This window comes from Pristiophorus japonicus, chromosome 12 (genome assembly GCF_044704955.1).
Source record: "Pristiophorus japonicus isolate sPriJap1 chromosome 12, sPriJap1.hap1, whole genome shotgun sequence".
Classification (NCBI taxonomy): Eukaryota; Metazoa; Chordata; class Chondrichthyes; family Pristiophoridae; genus Pristiophorus; species Pristiophorus japonicus.
The window spans coordinates 169430058-169455538 of NC_091988.1; the positions used below are offsets into that span (position 1 = coordinate 169430058).

Consider the following 25481-nt stretch of genomic DNA (forward strand, 5'->3'; position numbering starts at 1 on the left):
GATTGAATCCCAAATGGGCATTTATTGTAGATGAACAGACCTTTGTGCATGTTGATGCAGGTGAGGCCTTTCAAAGATTCCACCAGCTCCTGTGTCATATAGGCCGAGGTCAGGTCCAACGTGGTGAATGTCTTTCCTCCTGCCAGCATTGCAAATAGGTCGTCTGCCTTGAGTAGCAGGTACTAGACCTGCAGCGAAAAATGGTTAATCGTTACTTTATAGTCCCCACAAATTCTGACCGTGCCATCGCCCTTGAGAACCGTAACAATCGGACTGGCCCACTTGTTGAATTCAACCAGCGTGATGATGCCCTCTCGTTGCAGCCTGTCCAACTCGATCTCCACTTTCTCTCACATCATATATGGCACCGCCCGTGCCTTGTGGTGGATGGGTCATGTACTGGGAACCAAGTGGATCTGCACCATCGCCCCCAAGAAACTTCCGATGCCTGGCTCAAACAACGACGGAAACTTGCTCAGAACCTGGGCACGAGACGTCGTCGACGGACGAAAGAGCTCGGATGTCGTCCCAGTTCCAGCGGATTTTTCCCAGCCACTTTCTGCCGAACAATATGGGACTCTCTCCTGGTACAATCCATAGTGGGAGTTCGTGCACTGCTTCATCATAGGAGACTTTTACTGCTGCGCTGCCAATTTAGTGTAAATTCTCAGCTTGATATGAATAGGGCTCAGCTTGGGCCTGCGTGCTTTGTTGCACCACAGCCTGTCGAAGGCCTTTTTGCTCATGATAGACTGACTCGCACTCGTGTCCAATTGCATGGATACTGGAATTCCTTTCAGTTCGACTTTTAACATGTTCGGTGGGCATTTCGTGGTGAAGGTGTGTACCCCGTACACTTCTGCTTCCTCGGTTTGAGTCTAGTTAATTTGATCCGCCATGTATCGGTCTTCCTCTGCAATGTGGTGGTTTGCAGGGTTTGAGCTCGTCTACACATTCGCTGGAAATATCCCATTGTTCCACAGCCTTTGCACACATAGTGTTGAAGTGGCATTGATGGGCTCGATGATCACCTCTGCCAACAAGGTGTTAATTGCCTTGCATTAACGCTTGATGGTGGACTCTGGGTCATTGGAGGTCGTGCAGCTGCAGGCGTGTGTTCTGCCATATGCATTCCTGCCTGAAAACAATGTTATTTTTTGTACAGTACTTGCCAAAACATCTTTATGCTGCAAAATTTGTTTGGTGTTATCGCTGGTGGACATAATTGCCTGGGCTATTGTTATGGCTTTGCTTAGGTTCGGTGTTTCAACAGTCAATAGTTTGCGATGGATAACCTCATGGCCAATGCCAAGCACAATGAAGTCTCTTAACATTTGCTCCAGGAATCCATCGAATTCGCAATGTCCTGCAAGGCGCCTTAGTTCATCAACGTAGCTCACCACTTTCTCGTCTTCAGACCGTTGACATGTGTAAAATCGATACCTAGCCATCAGAATGCTCTCCTTCGGATTTAGGTGCTCCTGGACCAGCTCTTCATATGATTTGGCTGTTGGTTTCACCAGAGCAAGAAGATTTTTCATGAAGCCATAGGTTGTTGCTCTGCAGACAGTGAGGAGGATCGTCCTTCGTTTGGCAGCGTTCACACTCCCTTCCAGCTCGTTGGCCACGAAGTATTGGTTGAGTCGCTCCACAAAGGCCTCCCAATCTGGGATCCCTTGGGACTCCAGCAGATACGCCTCTGGTGGCGGTAGAATGCTGGTTACATAGGGTTGCATACGTAACGAGGGGAGTATTGCAAGTAGCCTCCAGAATGGTCCAGGCAGTGGAAACGCTATTTCAAGATGCCAATGGTCCTCTCTATTATGCTGCACATCGCAATGTACGATGGTTGTATTCACGGTCAGCTTCCATCCAGATTATGCGTAGGGGCGTCATGAGCCAGGTGGCGAGGCCATACCCTTTGTCTCCCAGTAGCCAGCTCTGCCCTTCTGGCTGCTGCTGAAACATGACAGATATAGTGCTCTCACATAGGATGAGCACATCACGGGTGCTTCCAGGGTATCTTGCATTAACGGACATGATGCAATGCAGGTCGTCACACACGAGTTGCACATTAATGGAGTGGATGCCTTTTCTGTTCCTGTAAATCTTGGAATTCTCCGAAGGTGCTCGCAAGGCGATGTGGGTACAATCAATGCAGCCCTGTACCTTTGGGAAGCCAGCAATTATGGAGAAGCCCACAGCCCTGATGGGCATTGCCTGGGCAGTCATGGGGAACTTTATGTAGTCATTCCTCCGGGCATATACTGCAGCATTTACCTGCCGAATGCAGACATGTGTTGCATGTTGAAAAATGGAGCACACATCCCCAGTTGTGGCCTGGAATGATCCAGATGCATAGAATGAAAGTGCAGCTGTAAACTTTAGTTCAACTGACAAAGCAGTCCTCCTAATGCTTCGAGGTTGCAGGTCTGCTTTTACTAACTCTCAGATCTCGGTTACAATTTCTTTGCGGAAACGCAGCCTTCTGACACAACCTGCTTCACTCAGGTACAGGTATGAATGCCTGTCTCAATATACCCGATGTGGGTAAGGCCTCCTGCCCATCATCCTACGTGCTCTGAGGTTCCTCATGCGATGACATTGAATCAATTGTATCCTCCGCAGCACCATCATGCAGAAGGCTTGCACGAGGTATGGCAGTCAGTATTGCTCCCATAATTAAATTGTACTTTTGCAAGAAGCTCAAAACGGCAGACAGGACAAGCTTCTTTGTTGTCTCTCTCTCCCCATGGTCAATACTCTAGTATGGACCACACCCAGGTCTGCACATGCACAATAGGCTTGCTTAGATCAGGACATCCAGGCTTCATTTGATGCATAGTGTAAGGGTTCTCAATCCTTCGATTCAGCTTCCCCCTCGGGCTTCTTTTCAAGCTGAGCCCCGAGCTCGTGACCGGGACCGATTCTGCAACCCTTGAGCACAGTTTGGAGATGTTTGGTGGTGGTATGGTACTTTTAAAAAAATCCAAACGTAAAGATTTGTATGAAACTTCCATTTTCTGTGTTTTCAGTTGGAAATATTTAAGCTTGATGATGCATATTTGTGTATTCTTGACTCCCTCCAAAACTTCACTTAAAAACAATGGCGCCTTTCTGCGCCGAGTTTTTGATGTGTGCTGTTTTTTCTCAAGGGCCCAGAAGGTTTTCTGGGAGCGGTCACATTTGTTGTCCTAGGAGAAATGCAAGTTGGTCAAACTTGCATAATTGTGAAAAACTGGCGTAGACATCAGGTTACACCCCCGCGAACGCAAAATAAAAACGAACTAAAAAAACCGTAACTAACTGAATTACGCTGGCGCACAATCTTTGGGGAAACTTGGATTTTTTAAATTTAGGGCAATAAAAATGGTGAAAATTACTGGGGAAAATTGATCCCTATAGCTGTACAGTTTGTGTTGATACATTTTACTCTGCTATTCCAGTCAAGCTGTTACTTTGTGGCAACTAGGAACACGTGAGCTCCACACTTTTACATTTGTTTGGTGTTACATCAATCATATATGTAATGGTGCATGAAATGTATACTACAATTGCTGAGGTGCTGTATTGCAGTCAAAGTGCCAAGGTTTGCTTGTAGCCAACTTTGAAAGGACAAATGGTTGCTCACAAAAAGCCACATTCTAATCCTAGGACTACAGGGCTCCCAGGAATTTATAACAGTAACTGGTTTTCTACAATCAAACAAGCAATAATGAAGCATAATTGTTACTTTTGCAACCTTTTTTTCGACAGCTAAGAGACATTCATGATGTGCCTGTACTGGCTTGCTCTCCAATATATACCATGAGTTCAGGTGGAACATCACTTGATGCAAGTATTGTGCATATGAATGGCGTAGAGGAGCCGGTTCACTTACTTGAAGATGCTGCATACTCTATACTCGGCTTCTGAAATCACTTGCTGACAACAGTTGTCTTCTCCACGGCAATGATATCCCAATCACAAGCTGTGGAGCTCACAATTGGTGATTGAGCAAGTTTCTGGTAGGCTGAAAATACACTAGAAATGCCTTTTGCAGTATAAAATATCCACATTGCATTATTGTTCATAAAAGCTACTTGCCGTATTCGATATAACATATGCAAGCTTCCTCTATAAGGGGTCTGAATAAGTAATGGAAAGAATTGTCCAACAGCCAGATATAGTGCAAACAGCCAATGTAGATATGCAGGATTCACTGCTGAATATTGGCAATACTGTGGTTTAGTGTTGTAACAGGGTAAGAGAAATCCAGTGATTCCACACGGTCTGATATCCGTGTCAGCTACAGCCCCTTACATTTCTTTATTTGTTCTTCAGATGTAGGTGATACTGCCCATCCCGAGTAACTCTGAGGACATAAGAAATAGGAGCAGGAGTAGGCCATTTGGCCCCTCGAGGCTGCTCCGCCATTCAAAAAGATCATGGCTGATCTGAATGGGCTCATAAATTCAGGAGCACCTATTACTGATCGCCCAAGGGCAGACAGGTAAATACCTTCCACCAGAAGGCTGAGGTCCGAGGTTTACAAAATATTGAGTCTAAGACCTCTATGAAATAGAGCACAATAGCCTGCCAACGAATACTGAATGAATACTGAAGAAAAATCGAGCCTCTGCTCGTGTCTCAGCTGCCCTTAGGTACAAGGTTCCAGGGATCAGGCCAAGGATAGGATGAGAGGAAACAAAGCAAGGCCCGGGGGGGGGGGGGGGGGCATAGACGTGAAGGCCGAGGAGGATTAGGGGTTGAGTGCAGCGGCGATCAGGAGGGTGATTATGTGGGGTCGCTGGGGCACTCTTTATTCAGTTAGGTTTCCTACCCTCTGTTGCAGGTGATCTCTAGCGTTGGTTTCCCTGAGTGCAGCCTGTGATGACGCCGGTTGCCTCAGGGCAAACTAACCTTGTAGAGGGGACTTCAACTAAGTGTTAATCTTTTATTTGCATATGCAAAGGGCCTACCCCCCTGCTTCAGGCATAGGTAAAGGACACCTTTGTCCTTACCCAATATGGAAGACAGCGTACTTCCGGCCCAGCACTTTGGGGCCTTGGATGTCAACACAGGTCCCTTTTAGGCCCAAGAGTCAACCACGCATTGCAGGACAGGTCACATGTAGACCTGACTAGATAGGGGTGTGGCAGGTTCCCTTTCCTCAAGGATTACGAACTAGCTTGATTTTTAAAAAACAAAGCAGTAGCTTTCATGGTTATATTTCTGGTGCTAACCCACAAATTATCAGATTTATCAAATTCAATTTCACAACTGCCCAGAGACTTGAACGCTCAACCACAGGGTTATTAATTTAGTACCATAACCACTGGGCTACCATACTCATACCGCATGAAATTGAAAACATACATTAAAAAATGTTTAACTATGCATACAGCAGCTCTTAACTGCCAATTTGGGCATTGCTACATTTAGCAATCCTACATCTTCCCCGCAGAAACCAAGTGCAGACAGCGGAAGGAGCATGCGGCAAACCAGGCTCCCCACCCACCGCAGGGAAATGCCTCCGATCCGCAAATAAGATGTCCACGTACCTGGCAGTCCTGGGGCTCTCCGGGAACCCATGGATAGAGGCCCACTTATCCCTTTGGTGCATGCGGTTCGCAAGCCCGTGGGATCATGTGGGCTAACCCAGCCAATAAAAGGGAATCCCCATTTATGCTTATGGGGATTCCGTATGTACAGAATCCAAATAAATATGAATGGGAATACCCCAAAAATACATCTAGACATCAAATAAATAAAAAATGAAACCATTACTTATTTAAAATGGCATTTAATTAAATATTTGAAACAAAAATTACATTTTTTGAAAAATAATTTTAGATGTTTTAACAGGGCTAAAAATAAACTTACATTACTTCACAGGGTTTTTAAAAGTAGAAATTATTTTAAAAACAAATAAAATTTTATCAAAGATCTTACGCTGCAAAAAGCAGGCCTTACGCCTGCTTTTACCAGGCGTTAGAATTTTAAGGGCATTCGCTGGACAGAAGTTGGGCTATCCGCCCACGGACATCCTTTTCCCGGGAATTTATTCGATCAGTTAAGAAAATTCTTGACAGATCGCAAGTTCTGGGTTTTCGTGCATGCGCTTTAATGCCAAAACCTGGAACTTGCACGGCCCCTACGGGTGCATAAGCACCTGATACACAGCTGTAGGGGCCGTAAACTACAGCCCTATAATAATGGGCTTTGTTGATGCCTATTCACACTGCAGCCAGGAAATGGAATGCTCCTGCAAAGCCACTCAACCTCTCCACCCAGAAAGGAAACAATTTAAACGGTTCCTACAGGTAATAATTTGCATTGATTTAAGAAAAATCTTATTTACATTGTCTTTTCACTGTCTCTTAATCCAATCTTTCCTTTCCTCTATTTCACGTTTTGTAGCTGATTTAACGAACTGACCTTCAGTTTTTCCTGTTGCTTTCTCAATCCTCAAATCTCATTAGTTGAGGAGATAGACTGTTGGTCCAATCATTGACTTCGATCTCATATGCTCTATTGCCCTTGCTGACACTTCCAGCAAGTTATAATGCTGAAGGGTGCAGGAAGAAGTCTAATAGTGCACACCTCGAGATGCCCCACTCCAGCAACTTCTGGGCCAACGTGTCAAACTGTGCTCGTGTGAAGAATAAATACATGTAGCAGGAAGTACACACCTGTTTGCTGCTCAGTTGCTGTGGTTCCAGGTGTGGCCTCTCTCCCTGGAGATTAATCTTCAGAGGAGAGAATCGATGAGACGAAGCAGCCCGAGTGGTGTTGATCTTCTGGGATGGGTATGCATGGCCTACTGTTACCATCTTTGCTTCTTTCACTCTCGTTAGACTTGATAGTTGTGGTTGTTGATCCTGCCAGTGATTCAGCATTTGCAGAAGGGACTGCCAGATGCATTTGAGCACATAAACCCGTTCCATGCAACTCATCATAAAACTTGCATTTTTGAAGATTTCTGCCACTCCTGCAAATAGCAGCTTGAAAGGCACACAGCACTGTTCTTCGCAATTCATGCTCCTGCATTTTGCTACTAATGTAAGAGTAAATACATGTGCTAGGAGACTACGTATGGCAACAGCATTCTGAATTGCTAGCAGGCACTTGGTTCAATCTTCACTGCAGACGGTTCCACACCCATGCTGATTCCCTTGTAATTTAGGAAAAGTTAACTGCATATAGAAACCATAACTTTTATAACAGGAACACATCATAAAAAGGCCAATTCTTCAATTCAACACAATTTTACTCGTACATTTAGGAGACCACAATTTCCAATTGATACTTTCAATTTAACACAAAGCCGTTCTGAAGTGAAGTAACTTATACAGAGCTGTTGTAAAAGTAGTCAGAGTTCAAGTACAAAAGTATTAAATGCAACTATTTTCACTTTGAACTTTATTAAAAAGTATTCAGGATGAACAGGCTTACAAGTCCTTTTACAGATAACATGGTAATTTAAACAACTTTCCCAGAGAACACAAACATTGAAATATTTCACACATATGATTTTCTCTTGACGTTGCTACAGAAAACTTATATAAACAAGATCAATTTATATCGTATTTAATTTCATATTTTATATCCTCCAACAGTTAACAGCTACTACACTACAACCAGCATCAAGTCATCAGTTTTTTAAAAAATATATTACCCACTGGTCAGTAATACTAGGATGATACTCATTTTGTTTTTAAAAAAAAGTATTGTATATAACAACATAGAAATCATGTCACTCAGCAGAAAATCTTAGAAGTTGGGATAAATTACATGGGGTAAGGAAGACAGAGCACAGATACAGATTTCTGCACTGAAGTACTAGTCTATTCCTACAAATAAAAATAACCACTGTTTAGACACACCAATATCTTAAAACATTCATTCAAAATGTATTTTTTATTTGAGCAGCTACAAGCATAAGAATCTCTCCAATCTTTCTTTGCCAGTTTGTGATATCTTTGGATACTTCACACCAAAGCTCTCCATGTCTTGGCTCTGCATTTTCGCACCGCCTTTTCACATCCTCATGCTGTTCCTGTTGGGGGAAATAAAGTGCATTTGAAGCTTAGATTTATTTTATTGAAAAATACAAAAAAAACCTGATACCTAAAGCAGACGAGAGGGAATAGACATAAATTGCTATTGCTGAATCACAAGCACTTTGACCTATAAGCTAAGTAGTAGCAGGTGTTTTCTGAGCTGAAGATGAAGCCAGATTTTTTTTGTGGTACTGAAGAGGTTGTGTTTCATTACAGCTATCCTATACTTAACAGAACCACAAAATTGAAATACATGGTTATGCACCCTGTATCTTAAATTCACAAAAAATACATTTTGGAATCATTATACAGCAGCTCTTTTGGGGACCACTGACTATATAATTAGAATTATAGGTTTGGATAGATATCATTCATATTTTTTATTGCTATGATGGAGGGTAGTTATTTAGCTTGCACCACAATGTTGCGTGTTCAGGTTATATTAAAGTCATGGCAAAAAATAATCATTGTTTATGCTAAATGTGCTATTTATTTTACACTTAATTGGCAATAAAACTTTTCTGTAGTTTTAGTTTTTTAAATTTATATTTAACAAAAATTACAAACATTACATTAATGCAATTGGATACATTGTAAAAAACCTTCAAAACTTCCAACTCTTGCTATTTAAGATTGGAAATTGCTGCCTGGTCTTTAACTGTATTTTTGTTTTTATGCATTTTAATATATTAAATGGTCATTTAAATAATATACTACTGGAAACCACACTTTTTTAAAGCCTATTCCTCAAATGATAAGCCATCTTATCCAACTGCATCGTATTACACTACTGTTATATACCTTTACTTAGCACTTTTGCAGTGCTGGAAAGCGATTCTCTCAGCCACATTAATCTATCTCTCACTCCTTACCAACCTGCAACTTCATGGTAAAAGTTCCAAGACCGATTTCAGCACTTTTTAAAAAAAAATTGTCTAAAATCCCAACCTATGCATAATATTGACTCCATCCTCCCCACATACCAGCAATACTTCATACAACATAACGTCAAGCACTTATTAACGTGTGTGTAAGGTATGTTCAGTTGAATATTTTCAATTGGGTAAGCCATACTTTTGTATTCATACAAGGTGAGTGCATCTTTTACCATATGTTCAAGCCTCTATCCTTAAGCCACACTGATTTCTATATCCCATTGCCTCTGTATATGTTGAGTCAGAAGGTTCTTTTGAATGGGCAGCACAACAATGCTGGCAAGTTGTTGGATCCCCATTAGTTTACTTCCCCACTCATGCAACATACCATGCTCTCGTCCCAAAGGCCGGCAGGTAACCAATTCCAAAATATAGGTTTATATAATCATCTTGCATACATCTATGTACTCTGAAATTTGCTTATTATATATTAGGCAGTTCCAAAATGGAAACAAAATAATCACTTAACGATCCACCAATGTAAATTGAAGGCCCTCACATCATAACAATATATAGTACTGCAACCCTACTGAGCTCCAGATAACACAATGGGGGCCAAGTTTTGGTCTGAGTTGCTCCTGATTTTTTTGAGCAACTGGTTTAGAATGGAGTATCTTAGAAATTTGAATTCTCGGCATTTAGTTTGCTCCAGTTCTAGTCAGTTAGAACAGTTTCACTTTGGAACAAAAATTTTTTTTTCCAAAAGGGGGCGTGTCCGGACACTTACGCCTGTTTTCAAAGTGAAAACTTACTCCAAACTAACATAGAATGGAGTAAGTGAAGATTTTTGTACGTTCGAAAAAACCTTGTCTACACTTTAGAAAATTAGGCGTAGGTTACAAATTAGGCGTAGGGAATGGGGGGGGGGGGGGGGCTAGGGTTTAAAGGGAAGTTTACAAACATTAAACACCAGTTTTACAAATAAAGAGCCATCAATAATAAATGATAAATACATCAATAAATCAACCAATAAAATAAAAAAAATAATTAAAATTTAAAAAAAAATAAAACATTTTCTACTTACCGACTGCAGCACCGGGAGTCTTCCAACAGCGTGCTGGGATGGCCCCCCCCAGTGTGTCTATCTCTCTGTGTGTGTGTCTCTCTCACTCTGTCAGTGTCTGTTTCTGACAGCGAGGGGAGGGGGGAGGTAGAAGGGGGGTTGGGGGGGGGAGGGGAAGTGGAGGCGGAGGGGATGGGGAGGGAGGAGGAGGAGGAGAAGGGGGGGGGGGAAGAGGAGGAGAAGGGGGGGGGGGAAGAGGAGGAGAAGGGGGGGGGAAGAGGAGGAGAAGGGGGGGGGAAGAGGAGGAGAAGGGGGGGGGAAGAGGAGGAGAAGGGGGGGGGAAGAGGAGGAGAAGGGGGGGAAGAGGAGGAGAAGGGGGGGGGGAAGAGGAGGAGAAGGGGGGGGGAAGAGGAGGAGAAGGGGGGGAGAGGAGGAGAAGGGGGGGAGAGGAGGAGGAGAAGGGGGGGGAAGAGGAGGAAAGGGGGGGAAGAGGAGGAGAAGGGGGGGGAAGAGGAGGAGAAGGGGGGGGAAGAGGAGGAGAAGGGGGGGGAAGAGGAGGAGAAGGGGTGAAGAGGAGGAGAAGGAGGGGGAAGAGGAGGAGAAGGAGGGGGAAGAGGAGGAGAAGGAGGGGGAAGAGGAGAAGGGGGGGAAGAGGAGGAGAAGGGGGGGAAGAGGAGGAGAAGGGGGGGGAAGAGGAGGAGAAGGGGGGAAGAGGAGGAGAAGGGGGGAAGAGGAGGAGAAGGGGGGAAGAGGAGGAGAAGGGGGGGAAGAGGAGGAGAAGGGGGGGGAAGAGGAGGAGAAGGGGGGGGAAGAGGAGGAGAAGGGGGGGGAAGAGGAGGAGAAGGGGGGGGGAAGAGGAGGAGAAGGGGGGGAGAGGAGGAGAAGGGGGGGAGAGGAGGAGGAGAAGGGGGGGGAAGAGGAGGAAAGGGGGGGAAGAGGAGGAGAAGGGGGGGAAGAGGAGGAGAAGGGGGGGGAAGAGGAGGAGAAGGGGGGGGAAGAGGAGGAGAAGGGGTGAAGAGGAGGAGAAGGAGGGGGAAGAGGAGGAGAAGGAGGGGGAAGAGGAGGAGAAGGAGGGGGAAGAGGAGAAGGGGGGGAAGAGGAGGAGAAGGGGGGGGGAAGAGGAGGAGAAGGGGGGAAGAGGAGGAGAAGGGGGGAAGAGGAGGAGAAGGGGGGAAGAGGAGGAGAAGGGGGGGAAGAGGAGGAGAAGGGGGGGGAAGAGGAGGAGAAGGGGGGGGAAGAGGAGGAGAAGGGGGGGGAAGAGGAGGAGAAGGGGGGGGGAAGAGGAGGAGAAGGGGGGGGGAAGAGGAGGAGAAGGGGGGAAGAGGAGGAGAAGGGGGGGAAGAGGAGGAAAGGGGGGAAGAGGAGAAGGGGGGGAAGAGGAGGAGGAGAAGAAGGGGGGGAAGAAGAGGAGGAGAAGGAGGGGGAAGAGGAGGAGAAGGAGGGGGAAGAGGAGGAGAAGGAGGGGGAAGAGGAGGAGAAGGAGGGGGAAGAGGAGAAGGGGGGGAAGAGGAGAAGGGGGGGAAGAGGAGGAGAAGGGGGGGAAGAGGAGGAGAAGGGGGGAAGAGGAGAAGGGGGGGAAGAGGAGGAGAAGGGGGGGAAGAGGAGGAGAAGGGGGGAAGAGGAGGAGAAGGGGGGAAGAGGAGGAGAAGGGGGGAAGAGGAGGAGAAGGGGGGGAAGAGGAGGAGAAGGGGGGGAAGAGGAGGAGAAGGGGGGGGAAGAGGAGGAGAAGGGGGGGGGAAGAGGAGGAGAAGGGGGGGGAAGAGGAGGAGAAGGGGGGGAAGAGGAGGAGAAGGGGGGGAAGAGGAGGAAAGGGGGGAAGAGGAGAAGGGGGGAAGAGGAGGAGGAGAAGAAGGGGGGGAAGAAGAGGAGAAGAAGGGGGGGAAGAAGAGGAGGAGAAGGGGGGGAAGAAGAGGAGGAGAAGGGGGGGAAGAGGAGGAGAAGGGGGGGGAAGAGGAGGAGAAGGGGGGGAAGAGGAGGAGAAGGGGGGGAAGAGGAGGAAAGGGGGGAAGAGGAGAAGGGGGGAAGAGGAGGAGGAGAAGAAGGGGGAGAAGAAGGGGGGGAAGAAGAGGAGAAGAAGGGGGGGAAGAAGAGGAGGAGAAGGGGGGGAAGAAGAGGAGGAGAAGGAGGGGAAGAGGAGGAGAAGGGGGGGAAGAAGAGAAGGAGAAGGGGGGGGAAGAAGAGGAGGAGAAGGGGGGGAAGAAGAGGAGAAGGGGGGGAAGAAGAGGAGGAGAAGAGGGGGAAGAAGAGGAGGAGAAGGGGGGGGAAGAAGAGGAGGAGAAGGGGGGGGGAAGAAGAGGAGGAGAAGGGGGAGAGGTGGGATGGAGGTGGGGAGGAGGAATGGAGGTGGGGAGAAGGGATGGAGGTGGGGAGAAGGGATGGAGGTGGGGAGAAGTGAGAGAGGATGGAGGAAGGGAAGGGAGGGAGAGAAGGAGGCTGAACGGCCAGGCCCAAGACTCCGGGCTGGATTTACAGGTCGGTGGAGTCGGGTCTCGGGGGGAGGGGGGGGGGGGGGGGGGAGGAGGTCAGGTCGGGTTGGAGGGAGGTGGAGCGGAGGTCGGGTCGCCGGGGGGGGGGCAGAGGTCGAGTCGGGTCCAGTCAGGTGGGAGGAGCCTTATTCACGCAGCCCCAGTGAGGTCATTCGGCCCGGGCTAGGGGCTGCGTGCTTCTGGCCCCTCCCACAGTTTTGGGCGCCTGGAGCTACTGCACATGCGCGCCCACTGTAGCGCATGTGCAGAGGTCCCGGCATTGTTTTCAGCGCAGGGACCTGGCTCCGCCCCCTACAGCTCATGCTGCGCCGCACCCAGCTCCAGAGGACCTGCAGGGAGCCGGAGAATAGGTCAGTTTTTTTTAGGCGCACTTTGTGGCGCGAAAAACGGGCGTCCAGGTCCGGGCTGCGCCGTTTTAGGCGCGGCCCGAAACTTGGGCCCTATATTGCTAAACTACAGAATTCTTCATGTCTATGGCTGCATTGATAATCTTAGTTACCTCAGTGCCATGCTGTAGCTCAAATTTGTAAAACAGAGCCCAAGCATCTCCCAGATCAGGATCAATTTTCACAGTTCTGTGAAACCACTCTCTGGCCTTGGTTATTTTGCGTTCACTCCAAAACAGTCTGAAATACAAAAGAAAAGCATTGGAAAGCAAAAAAAAGAGAAAGCGATGGTTGCTACAAAGAGAAGAATCAGTCTAATCTCTTTTATGCCATTTTTCAAAAGAATGAGCAGAGAAATTAATGTCTTGTTACCAAATACATATACGAATGGCATCTACTAAAAACATCCCTATAAACTGGAAATTGTTCAATTAATTAAAAAATACTCAAGTCACAGAAGTTGCTTGAGCCTCACGGAATATTGATAATCATTTTGAAGGCCTTCAAAAGCAGCACAGATGTATGCAGTCTGTATGTTTAGAATTAATGGATTTATTTTTCATTCAAATAATCTGATAATTACATTTTGTGGCACTAATTGTTATTTTTATTGCTCTATTTAAATTATTGGACGTCAATATTTTTTTTTTTTTTAAACGCAAAAATTTCAATTCCAAGATTTAGAATGTAACATTTAAAAGGGAATCTGAACTGCTAGTTAATTTGTTAAATGGTAACACAAATTTATCATATAAAATGGTTTCAATCTTTTTACCTCATACTTGTAGAATACACACCAGAACGGAATGAGTCAGCTTGTAATTTTTTTTTTATTAGATTGCAGATGTGAAGTCCTTCATCAACCAAGGACATCATTTTATTTTGCTCAATGTCCTGACAATTCGCTTACACAAGTACCAAACACAGTATATATTGGAAATACATCACTGATTGTCTTGCATCTAAAACGTGATCATGAAAAGTGATATCCAAAAATGTTAACCTATCTTTCTCGATCAGACACTGAACTTTGCATTTCCAGCATTTTCCATTTTTATTTCAGATTTTCAGTATTGTTTCTTTTAGGTTTTCTTTCCTTTATAAAAAAGGCTAAAATTGTATAAACCAGCAACTTCCTCCAAATATAGAAAGTATCAACAGATATTCAAAAATGTTTAATACTTAACTGTGCTGCTGACTACATTAAAATATTTTCACAGTATAACTGATGATTTCAATGTATGCACAATTTCCCGTGTACCATGGAAACAAACCAAAATGAAGTACAGTATTTAAACTAGATACTTGTCATTGATGATTCATCGATGCTCCAAGTCGATTCCGCCCTGTATACAAATCAACTTCATCCCATCACTGGACTAGACTACTTTGGACTCTAATATCCCCTACCCATCCTCGGTTTACAACAGGGACATGTCTCTCCTAATCTCTGCCATGCTTATGTAACCTGAATTATCTCATGTCCATTCATGTGCCACTCTGGACCCAAGCCCATTACTTCTATTTACCTTTTTTCTTCTTTTGGCTTTTCGAAGATATTGAATTGGATAATATCTCATTAGCAGAGTGTTGCATCTACTTATTATTTTTGTTTTCAAGAATTATTTTCCGTAAACTACTGTGATCTTCTGTTTTATATTTGCTATTGCTTATCTGTTATTCTTAGTAAACCTGAAGCCATGGTCTGATAGAAAGGTTATTCCATTCCAATGTTTATTGAAGTCTAGATGACCAAGGCTCACCCAGTAAGCTGAATACAGTGACAAGGGTTTCTGTTCCACCCTTGCGCTTCCTACATTACCAGATACTGGGTGTTCAAAGGCACCCTCTGGGACATAGGCAGTAAGGACTTGCTTATGGGCAATGTCGTTGATGCTTAGAGGTATCCTGGGCAAAATTTATTCCTCAATCAACAGCACTAAAACCGATTATCTGGTCACTATCTCATTGCTGTTTGTGGAATCTTACTGTGTGCAAATTGTCTGGCGGCCCCTAGATTACAACCGTGACTGCACTTTAAAAGTTGTTCATTGGCTGTAAAGCACTTTGGGATATCCTGAGGTTGTGAAAGGCGCTATAAGAATGCAAGTTATTTTTTTCTATGTACAAATAACATTGGCATTATCCCCTCATCAAGGCTTCCATATTTCAAACAATAAACTTAATTGAAATAATTTTATTTAAATTGATTAAAACCACATATGCATTAGATGTAATTTCTCAATTTTTACACCCTACTACTCTTGGGGTACATTTGCACTACACTTTCAGAGACTAAAAATTTAATTTTGTAGATTAAATGTAGAATTACGCTCCAACGCCAGAGTTTAGTGCATTGAGAGTTCCTGCTCAAGGAGCCATACTCGACTTTGTTCTTGTATCAGGTCAATCGCAGACTCCAAATTTAGACTACATTTACACAACAAGCAGCACTGGAGTGAAATGGTTTACATAAGAACATAAGAAATAGGAACAGGAGTAGGCCTTAATGACCCCTCGAGCCTGCTCCACCATTCAATAAGATCATGGCTGATGTGATCATGGACTCAGTTCCACTTCCCCGCCCGGTCCCCATAATCACTTATCCCCTTATCGTTTAAGAAACTGTCTATTTCTGTCTTAAATTTATTCAATGTCCCAGCTTCCACAGCTCTCTGAGGCAGCAAATTCCACAGATTTACAACCCGAAGAAATTCCTCCTCATCTCTGTTTTAAATGGGCGGCCATTACTTTGCACAAATGCCAATGTGAGGTTTTCATACATAATCATCACATTTATTGACACAGCTAAAAGAATGAACATGGCAACTTACTTTGCCACCGCGAGGAGGACATGAGGATCATGCTCACATTTCTTCAGAGCGTCTACACTTTTGGTCTTCCTTTGTGGTCTTGCTTCCAAGAAAACAGCTTCAGCCCAAAGTATACCTACAATTGAAACATTTGGGATACTATTTATTGGAGCACAATGTAAATCTTTTATAATTAATATATCAAACAAAATATTTTCGTATTGTAGACCCATTTTCTGTGGCATTGCTTACTGATATTCCAGGACCTGGTGTGTGGTTTGTGATGTTTACCATGGTCTCACTACTGCCTAAATGTGAGTGATTCATTCATCTCTATAAAGGAGCAAATTTACTAAAGCAATAAATCACATGTTCTTTAGGTTAAAAATATAAAGATACAACACTCAAATATATCTGTTTTTGAAATACTGGGTGGAATTTTCAACTTCGTCCTCAATGGAAAGGAAAATCAAGCAGGGTGTATAATGGGCGGCCTATCTGCTAGCGCCTGTTTTACACCCCTGCTGAAGTTGGAAGTTATTTATATTCTAAATTATATATGGCTCCATCTCCGAATGTGCATTTGCAGCTTTTGTTGGAGTTGCTTCCATCCTTTGCCTTCATAATTATAAATGGCATTTTTTCTTCTCCCTTACTTCCACTGTAGATGTGTAGTTCTTGCTGAAACTATTGGTGCTGCAGGACATCTTTGAGTTGTCATTCACAATGGCTTATAATTTGCTGGCAGCGGTGAAGTAAAGGCCCTGAAAAACAAGTAGTTTGCCTTTTTCGACGTTCAATTAATTTCAGCATTCTGTAATGGGAATTCTTAGTACAATGCTGCTGCGAGGTCAACAAGCTGTCTAAGCACCCAATCATATTGCAGAATTCTCAGACAGGAAATGAGAAGCTGTTTTTATCCAGACTTTTAAAAACTGTTAAGAGTGAAATAAAGATTGGGACTCTCACATGGGGGTAAGGTAGAAGGTGAAATATCATGAACAAACTTAAAAAAAAAATGACCTTTTTAAAAATTGTAACTTTTATCATAATGGAGAAATTTAACACTCCAAATATAAAAGTCTTTCCAGCACCAGAACGTTTGTTTACTAGTTAATACACTGTTAAAACCCCAGTTACACCTATTCCAACAAGGCTCAACATTTAATGGTATGGTTCTGATTATGAGTCATTGACCTGAAATATTAACTCTTTCTCTCCACAGATGCTCCCTGATCCGCTGAAATTTCCAGCATTTTCTGTTTTTATTTCAGATTCCAGCATCCGCAGTATTTTGCTTTTGTATTAATATTTAATGGGTTATTTAACAGCGATATTACCATGGAAAAGTCACATCAGTTCCATTGACTATATTGATTGCCGGCTCTTTTGGGGGAAGGTGGAAGAAAGCCTTGCATTTATATAGCACCTTCATGACCACCGGACGTCTCAAAGCACCTGACAGGCAATTAAGTACTTTTGGAGTGTAGTCACTGTTGTAATGTGGTCAACATGGCAACCCATTTGCACACAGCAAGCTCCCACAAACAGCAATGTGATAACGATCAGATGTTTTTGTTATATTGATTGCGGGCCAAATATTAGCCAGGACAACGGGGATAACTCCCCTGCTCTTGTTCAAAATAGTGCCATGAGGTCTTTTACATCCACTTGAGAGCAGGTTTAACGTCTCATCCAAAAGACGGCACCTTCGACAGTGCAGCATTCCCTCAGCACTGCACTGGAGTGGAGTGTCAGCCTAGGTTTATGTGCTTAAGTCCATTGAGGCGAGTGTGCTACTCACTGAGCCACAGCTGACACTGGGAGGAGGAGTGGGGTGCGAGGGAGAGCAGGGAAACAGCGCAGCCAGTGTCGGAGCAGTGAATGACTGACTGCAATTTCAGGAATTCAACGTTTAAATGCGCATGCGCTAAATCCTGAAGTTATTGTCAATTTCAGAGGGGTAATGACAATGAACGCTGTTAGTTTGCCGTCATTACCCACCGCAAATTCCAGACTAATGATTCAGACTTCGCTGACTGTCTTGGGCACAAAGCCCACGGTCAATATCAAATTCCTAATATATCTGCTGTTTCCAGCTCAGCACAAAGAAAAATCTTTGTCCAAATTTAATTAGCACAAGATTTTAATTTAATGGCTTAAAATAGACTGGAATTAAAAGCATCTAAATATATAGTATTTTCATCCCATAACTTGCGCCTCAGGTTTTTGTAAATTTTCTACCGTTTGCTATTTATGTAACGATTGTTATGGTGAATTCTGTGTACTGCTGTTCTACAGAAGCTGCGTGAGAACCACAGCTCCCATGAGACATCATAAATAGACAATGTGTCAATAGCAGTTATAACTCTCCAGATAACATGGTTGTTACGAGAAGTTGTCACCTTTCCTGGTATTAGAGCTCCCGAGGAGCAGGGTGGATGCTGTTCTCTTTCTCTTACAGAATTTGGCAACACAACCTAGAAATCTCAGACACTCAAAGCCAAAGTGAATCTTCGAATTCTTGAATTAAAGCAGAACTCTAGCCTCAAGTCCAAGGCAAAGAACAGACTTGCATGAGGGGAAACATCATACTGGCAATTTCATAATCAATTTTACAGGTAATAGTATGTTTTTGTGAATTGTATAATTTAAGTTACAAATGTTGGGGTTGAATTTCCACAGGGGTTCCCCCGATTTGTACACAAATTAGGCAGAATTCCTGTGGAAATTCAACTCCATTATTTTTAGCTGAAAACACTGACCTAAGTGAAGAAAGGAAAATGACATTCACAAGCAACACAGAAACTTGAGCAAGCTGATTGATTTGTTAAATAATTATTGTTGCTTCCTGATTGATCGGTTAGAAAAAAAAATGGGAGTAACCTGATTAGGTATTTTTGAAGCGCTTGCTTGTAGCAGATTGGAAACTTTTCTCCCTGCCCAGTGAAACCTAGTGTTTGTGATTGGTTCAAATATTTCACGGATCTAAATGTCAACCAATCAGCATGATCAACTAGTGGATAGTGGTTACTTGAGCCAATCACAACTACAATGTCTTACTGTTGCGTGAGGTTTTTGAAGTGCGACACTGTTTGGGTTTGACACTAGAAACAATCCGTTTAATTATGTAAAAATAAGGATAGATTTTCCAGTTCTTTCACCTGGGCATACTGGGATTGCTTGGATACAGCAAATACTGGAAAATTGGATGGGGAAGATTGCATTGCCATAAGTGAGCCTGCCTGATCATCTGTCCATTACTTTAAATTAACAAGAGAAAAAAAATCAAAATTGGGCTGGCACCATTATGGACATGCGCTTTTTTCCATCTGATTTTCTGTATTATAAGTATTTATTGCAAAGGAGGAGTGAACAAAATGTGTGTCTGGGAAAGATGTGGCTGCCAAATTCCATGGAATGTATTCTTATGTCCTACGGCAGAACACATATTGTGGTCTTAGTCATTGAATTTAAACACTGCAGGGCTGTCCATTCACAAAAGCTCCGCACAAAACTTTAAGGACTGTTGCCACAATACATCCCAGTGCAATATCGCTATCCAGTCTGATTACCAACAATGCACCATTACCATAGCTGTAGCTTGCAGCAGATCCATTTTGAGACTTGGTTGCTGTGAGGCAAGCCTCAATTCCAAAAGACACATACTGCAACAAAGCAGCTAGCCACCTCATGAAGGAGCACTTGGGAGAAGTACAAAGCGAGGTTTGAGCATATTCTTCATACATGGACACTGAGGAAATACTGCTGTACAACAGTAGTGATACATTCAAGTTGCAGGCAATGGACGGTCCTCTGCATCTTCTTCAGGCTATTGCTGATGGGAGGCATTGTTCTGTGGGGCCTCCATGATGAGGCCTCTCTAAGGCAAAGTTGTGCAGCATACACAATTAAGGTCCTTGTGAACCCAAGTAGGACTACATTACAGATATCGCCAGATCAATATGCCAATCATATGTTCACATATTACTCTGGTGCATGAGTGAAAATCATTATACCAGTGCTCAGCTTGTGTTCTGTGCAAAGCAACACAAAGCAAGTTAGGACAATCCATTGAAATTGTAGGTACGAGATGCATTAGAAGCCAAATTTGTATCAATACACAACCTTTCTTGGAATTACTCAGTGCCAGTATGTAGAATGGAATACCACTTGGAAAGTCTCTATGGAGATTAACAAGACCAAACACATCAACTGCAAAGAAATGCACTGTGAATGAATGTTAGCTATTTGGGAGCATATATAATACTGTAGGTTAATGAAAGGGGTGTCAATTACATTGGAGAGTACAAAGCTTGACTGATTTATCATAACCTTCAATACTGAATCTTAACTTTACATAAGAAACAAAAGAAAGAGGAGGAGTAGGGCATTGAGTTCTTCGAGCCTGCTCCACCATTCAAATTTTTAAAACTTGCTTCTCAGGAATAATGCACTGGAGTGATGCGTTATTCTACTGTTAGAACTCCAACCACCCATATACACTTTTCTCATTCACCCCAGGCAAAATTTTCAGACAGCGACGAAGCAAAGACATTCGCCTCTGGCCCTGAAGCAAACTTCCCACAAAGATCTCGAACACTGTGATGAGAAGTTCGGCTTTTCCGAAGCGTAATTGAAATCAACGCACGTTAATGGGGAATCCCTAATGCGAGCTGTGATGTCAACAAACTGTCTAAGCAGCCAATCAAATGGCAGAATTCTCAGACAGCGAACCAGGAAGTGGACAAGCTCCATTGATTCTAACTTTTTAAAAATGTTGAGAGCAAAACAAAAATTGGGGCTCTCAAATGGGGAAAAGGCAAACCTGAAATAAAGGTGACCAAACTTAAAAAAAAGATATATAATTCTTAAAACTTAAATTTAAAATGGTTAAATTTGACACTGCACTAAATTAAGATTAGTTTTTCAGGGCCATAACTTGTTTAGCAGGGAATACACTGTTAAAACCCCAGTTACACTTAATCCAAAAGGGTCTAACTTTTAATGGGATATTTAAAAGCGATATTACTGCAGAAAAGCCGAAGTATGTGTCAGTTTCCACCATCTGATAGATGGGGCAGGAGGGATGGTGGGTGGTTGCTGGGGCGGGGGGGGGGGCGGGGGAAGTCACAGCACAGTCTGGGTCGGAGCAATGAATGACTGACCGCAACTTCAGGATTTCTACGTTATGATGCACATGCGCTACACCCTGAAGTTGTGGCCAGTGTCAAAGGGGATAATGACAGCGAACGCTGTTCGCTCGCTGTCTTTATCCACTGCAAATTCCGGGCCAATGTGGCTGAGATTTGACTTTGGCGGTCAAGCAAAACAGGCAATAAGCTAACTGGTTGTCCGTTTTACACCCCGCCCTATTTTCTGTTCCATTTAAGTCAATGGCAAAAGAAAACTGTTTTGTGATACCGCCCAAGTCGAATTTCACCAATATTTTTTAATTATTTTATTTCATTTAGTCCATCTATTTCAATTTTCTATGCTTTTTCCACCACTAATCTGCTTTTCCATGCCAAATTCCAATTCAATATCTGTTTTTAGTTCTAATACAAAAGCAAAATACTGCGGATACTGCAAACAAATAAGAACAGAAAATGCTGGAAATGCTCAGGTCAGGCAGCATCTGTGGAGAAAGAAACAGAGTTAACATTTAGGTCGATGACCTTTTGTCAGAACTGGAAAAAGTTAGAGATGCAACAGATTTTAAGCAAGTACAGAGGCAGGATAAAGGGGAAGGGGAGGTCTGTGATAGGGTGGAAGGCAGGAGAGATTGAATGACTAAAGGTATGATATTACAAAGCAAAAGGAGATGGCAATGGGACAAGTAAAGAAACATTATTAACTGAGATAGAATTAGTGTGAAAGGTATAGAGGGAGCAGAATTCTTAAAATGCATTCAGGAGAACTTTTTTTTAGCCAGTATGTAGCAAGCCCAGCAGTTCTGGATTTAGTTTTAGGGAATGAAGCTGGACAGGTGGATGGGGTATCAGTAGGAGAGCATTTAGGTGCTAGTGATCATAATTCAGTTAGATTTAGGGTAGTTATCAAAAAGGACAAAGATAGACTGGGAATAAAAGTTCTCAATTGTGGAAAAGCTAATTTTACTAAGCTGAGATGTGATTTGGCCAAAGTGGACTAGAAACAGCTAGTTGAAAGTAAATCAGTGTCAGAGCAGTGGGAGGCATTCAAGAAAGAGATAGTAAAGGTTCAAAGCAAGTATGTTCCCTTAAAGAAATCTAGAGCCCCTTGGATGTCAAGGGGCATACAGGATAGGATAAAGAAAAAAAAAAAGGAAGCTTATGACAGACACCGAGGTCTCAATACTGCAGAAACTCTACAGGAGTATAGAAAGGGCGAGAGTGAAATTAAAAAGGAAGTTAGGAAAGCAAAGAAGGGCATGAAAAAAAAAAATTGGCAAGGAAAATGAAGGAAACCCTAAAGATATTTGATATATACAGTAAAAGCAAGAGGATAACTAAAGAAAGAGTAGGGCCTATTAGGGACCATAAAGGTAACCTGTGTGTGGAGTTGGAACAGGTGGGTATGGTTCGTAATGAATACTTTGCGGCTGTTTTCACAAAAGAGAGGGACGATGTGGACATTGCAATCAGGGAAGAGGAGTGAAATATTGAGAGTAAATAAACAGTGAGAAAGGAAGTATTAAGGGGTTCAGCATCTTTGAAAGTGGATAAATCCCCAGGCCTGGATGAAATGTATCCCAGGCAGTTGAGAAGAGAAGAAATAGCTGAGGCTCTGACCATCATTTTCCAATCCTCTGACTACAGGAGGACTGAAAATATTGTACTATTGTTTAAAAAGGGAAAAAGGGATAGACCGAGTAATTACAGGCCAGTCAGCCCAACCTGTGTGGTGGGAAAATTACAGGTTGTACCTTTCCAGTCCGGGACTCTTCAGTCCGGAAACATCCCTGGTTTGGCATCATTTCCGGCGGAGGCGGCATCCCGTGCTGTTCATGGAGGTAAAGCTGCTCCTCTTATCCCTGCTGCCTCCGTTGTTCCCTCCTAGGTCGGGCCGGCACGCTGTGTCCTGGGGCTGGCTGCTCCTCTTCTCCCCGCTGCCTACAGTGTTCCCTCTTAGGTCGGGTCGGCGCGCTGTGTCCTGGGGCTGGCTGTTCATCTTATCCCCATTGCCTCTGGTGTTCCCTCTAGGTCGAGTCGGCAAACTATGTCCTGGGGCTGGCTGCTCCTCTTATCCCCGCTGCGTCCGGTGTTCCCTCCTAGGTCGGGTCGGCGCAGAAAGGGAGCAAGGCCCAAGTTTTGCAGCAGGAGCATGGCAGAAGCGTTCAGGAGCCCGAACGCTGTCATCAGGACCCGGTAAGTGTAGGGTCGGCGTGACCTCCCGTGGTCCGGAAAATTCTCTGGTCCACACCGGTCAGGTCTCAAAGGTGCCGGAACAGAGAGGTCCAACTGTATTGAGAAAAAAGTCTGAGGGACAGGATAAATATTCATTTAGAAAGACATGGATTAATCAAGGGCAGTCAGCATGGATTTGTTAAGGGAAGGTCACGTCTGACTAACTTGATTGACTATTTTGAGGAGGTAACAAGGAGGGTCGATGAGGGTAGTGCGTTTGACGTAGTCTATATGGATTTTAGAAAGGCTTTTGATAAGGTCCCACATGGCAGACTGGTCATGAAAGTAAAGGCTCATGGGATCCAAGGCAAAGTGGCAAATTGGATCCAAAATTGGCTCAGAGGCAGGAAACAAAGGGTAATCGTCGATGGATGTTTTTGTGACTGGAAGGCTGATCCTAGTGGGGTTCCGCAGGGCTCAGTACTAGGTCCCTTGCTTTTTGTGGTATATATCAATGATATGGTTGTAGGGGCTATGATTAAGAAGTTTTCAGATGATACAAAAATTGGCCATGTGGCTGATAATGAAGAAGAAAAGCTGTAGACTACAGGAAGATATCAATGGACTGGTCAGGTGGGCAAAACAGTGGCAAATGGAATTCAATCTGGAAAAGTGCGAGGGTAATGTATTTGGAGAGGGCTAACAAGGCAAGGAAATACACAATAAATTGTAGGACACTGAAGTATAGAGGAACAGAGGGACCTTGGAGTGCATGTCCACAGATCACTGAAGGTAGCAGAATAGGTAGCTAAGGTGGTTAAGAAGGCATACGGGATACTTGCTTTATTAGCCAAGGCATAGAATACAAGAGCAGGGAGGTTATGCTTGAACTGTATACAACACTAGTTAGGCCACAGCTAGAGAACTGCATGCAGTTCTGGTCACATTACAGGAAAGATGTGATGGCACTAGAGAGGGTACAGAGGAGATTTACGAGGATGTTGCCTGAACTGGAGAATTTTAACTATGAGGAAAGATTGGCTAGGCTGGGGTTGTTTTCTTTGGAACAGAGGAGGCTGAGGAGAGACCTAATTGAGGTGTATAATATTATGAGGGGCCTAGATAGAGTGGATAAGAAGGACCTACTCCCCTTAGCAGAGGGGTCAATAACCAGGGGGCATAGATTTAAAATAAGTGGTAGGAGGTTTAAAGGGGATTTGAGGGGAAATGTCTTCATTGAGGGTAGTGGGGGTCTGAAACTCACTGCCTGAAAGGATGGTAGGGGCAGAAACCCTCATAGTATTTTAAAAAGTACTTGGATATGCACCTGAAGTGCTGTAACCTACGGACCAAGAGCTGGAAAGTGGGATTAGGCTGGATAGCTGTGTTGGCCAGCACAGATACGATAGGCCGAATGGCCTCCATCTGTGCTGTAAATTTCTATGATTCTATGAAAAGATGAGTTTAGAAGAGGTGTAAATGGGAATGGCAGAATCATCAACAGCTGCCATCTGAAAAAATGGGGCAGAAGTTATGGTCTGAAATTGCTGAACTCGATGTTGAGTCCAGAAGACTGTAAAATGCCTAATTGAAAGATGAGGTTCTGTTACTCGAGCTTACGTTGAGCTTCGTTGAAAAAGTGCAAGAGGCTGAGGACAGAGAGGTCGGAGTGGGAGTGGAGCGGAGAATTAAAGTGACAAGCCTTCCCTTTTGTTCTTTCCTCCCCTCCCCCCTTACCCTGCGCCTCTATACTTGCTTAAAATCTGTTACACCTTTAACTTTTTCCAGTTCTGAAGAAAGGTCATTGACCTGAAATGTTAAGAACCACTGTTTATATCAGTAATACAAGCGGACTGCCGAATGGTCATCCTTTCATTTCAAAATAAAATCTATAAACTGCTGAGTTTTCGAAAGAGTTTAATACAGCCTGAGAGATTCACAAGCAGGACAAGTTTTTTGTTTTTAGCAGCCAGGAGGGAGAGAGAAAAAGTTATTGATCTGAAATTCTAATTCATAATTTGATTATGTGAAAATACTGCCCTTCTATGCAATGCTTCATAAATATATCAGATTGGTTAGGCAGAGTGACCCCAACAGAATAACTTCACTGCATGGTATCAGGAAGATTAATGGTACAGGAGAAACAACACAAATCAATTTAATGTTGAGTAACCTGGAGGAGAACTATAATACAGGTTATTACAGTATAATCACTTTATTACAGTATATTATTTACAGTATACATTATAGCTCAATTACGCCCCATTAGGTGTAGCAGACATTGCTTGAACAAAAGCTGCGATGTATCTCAGGCAAAGATCAATAGGGACGCTGAGTGTTTTACAAAATGTAATTGGTGCAATGCCATTATCCATGAGCCCTGTCTTTTTACAGAGTTTTTTTAAAGTAGCATAAAGGTCACATGAGGAAATCCTGCAGAAACTTGCTCATGATGTGCGCTACGAGAACTTCAGGAGCAGGTTAA

The 25481-nt window shown here is 43.6% G+C and overlaps 1 protein-coding gene across 1 annotated transcript in view; it reads right to left on the bottom strand.

Moving 5' to 3' along the window:
* Window positions 1-7231: 7231 nt before the first annotated feature.
* Window positions 7232-25481, bottom strand: part of prpf6 (PRP6 pre-mRNA processing factor 6 homolog (S. cerevisiae)) — a 111441-nt gene continuing 93191 nt past the window's right edge. The window contains exons 19-21 of the mRNA XM_070896139.1: window positions 15690-15804; window positions 12969-13095; window positions 7232-8041 (exon numbers count right to left, since the gene is read on the bottom strand). Of these exons, the coding sequence (XP_070752240.1) occupies window positions 7889-8041; window positions 12969-13095; window positions 15690-15804 (395 nt within the window). The 3' untranslated portion in view covers window positions 7232-7888. The remainder of the gene's footprint in view (window positions 8042-12968; window positions 13096-15689; window positions 15805-25481) is intronic.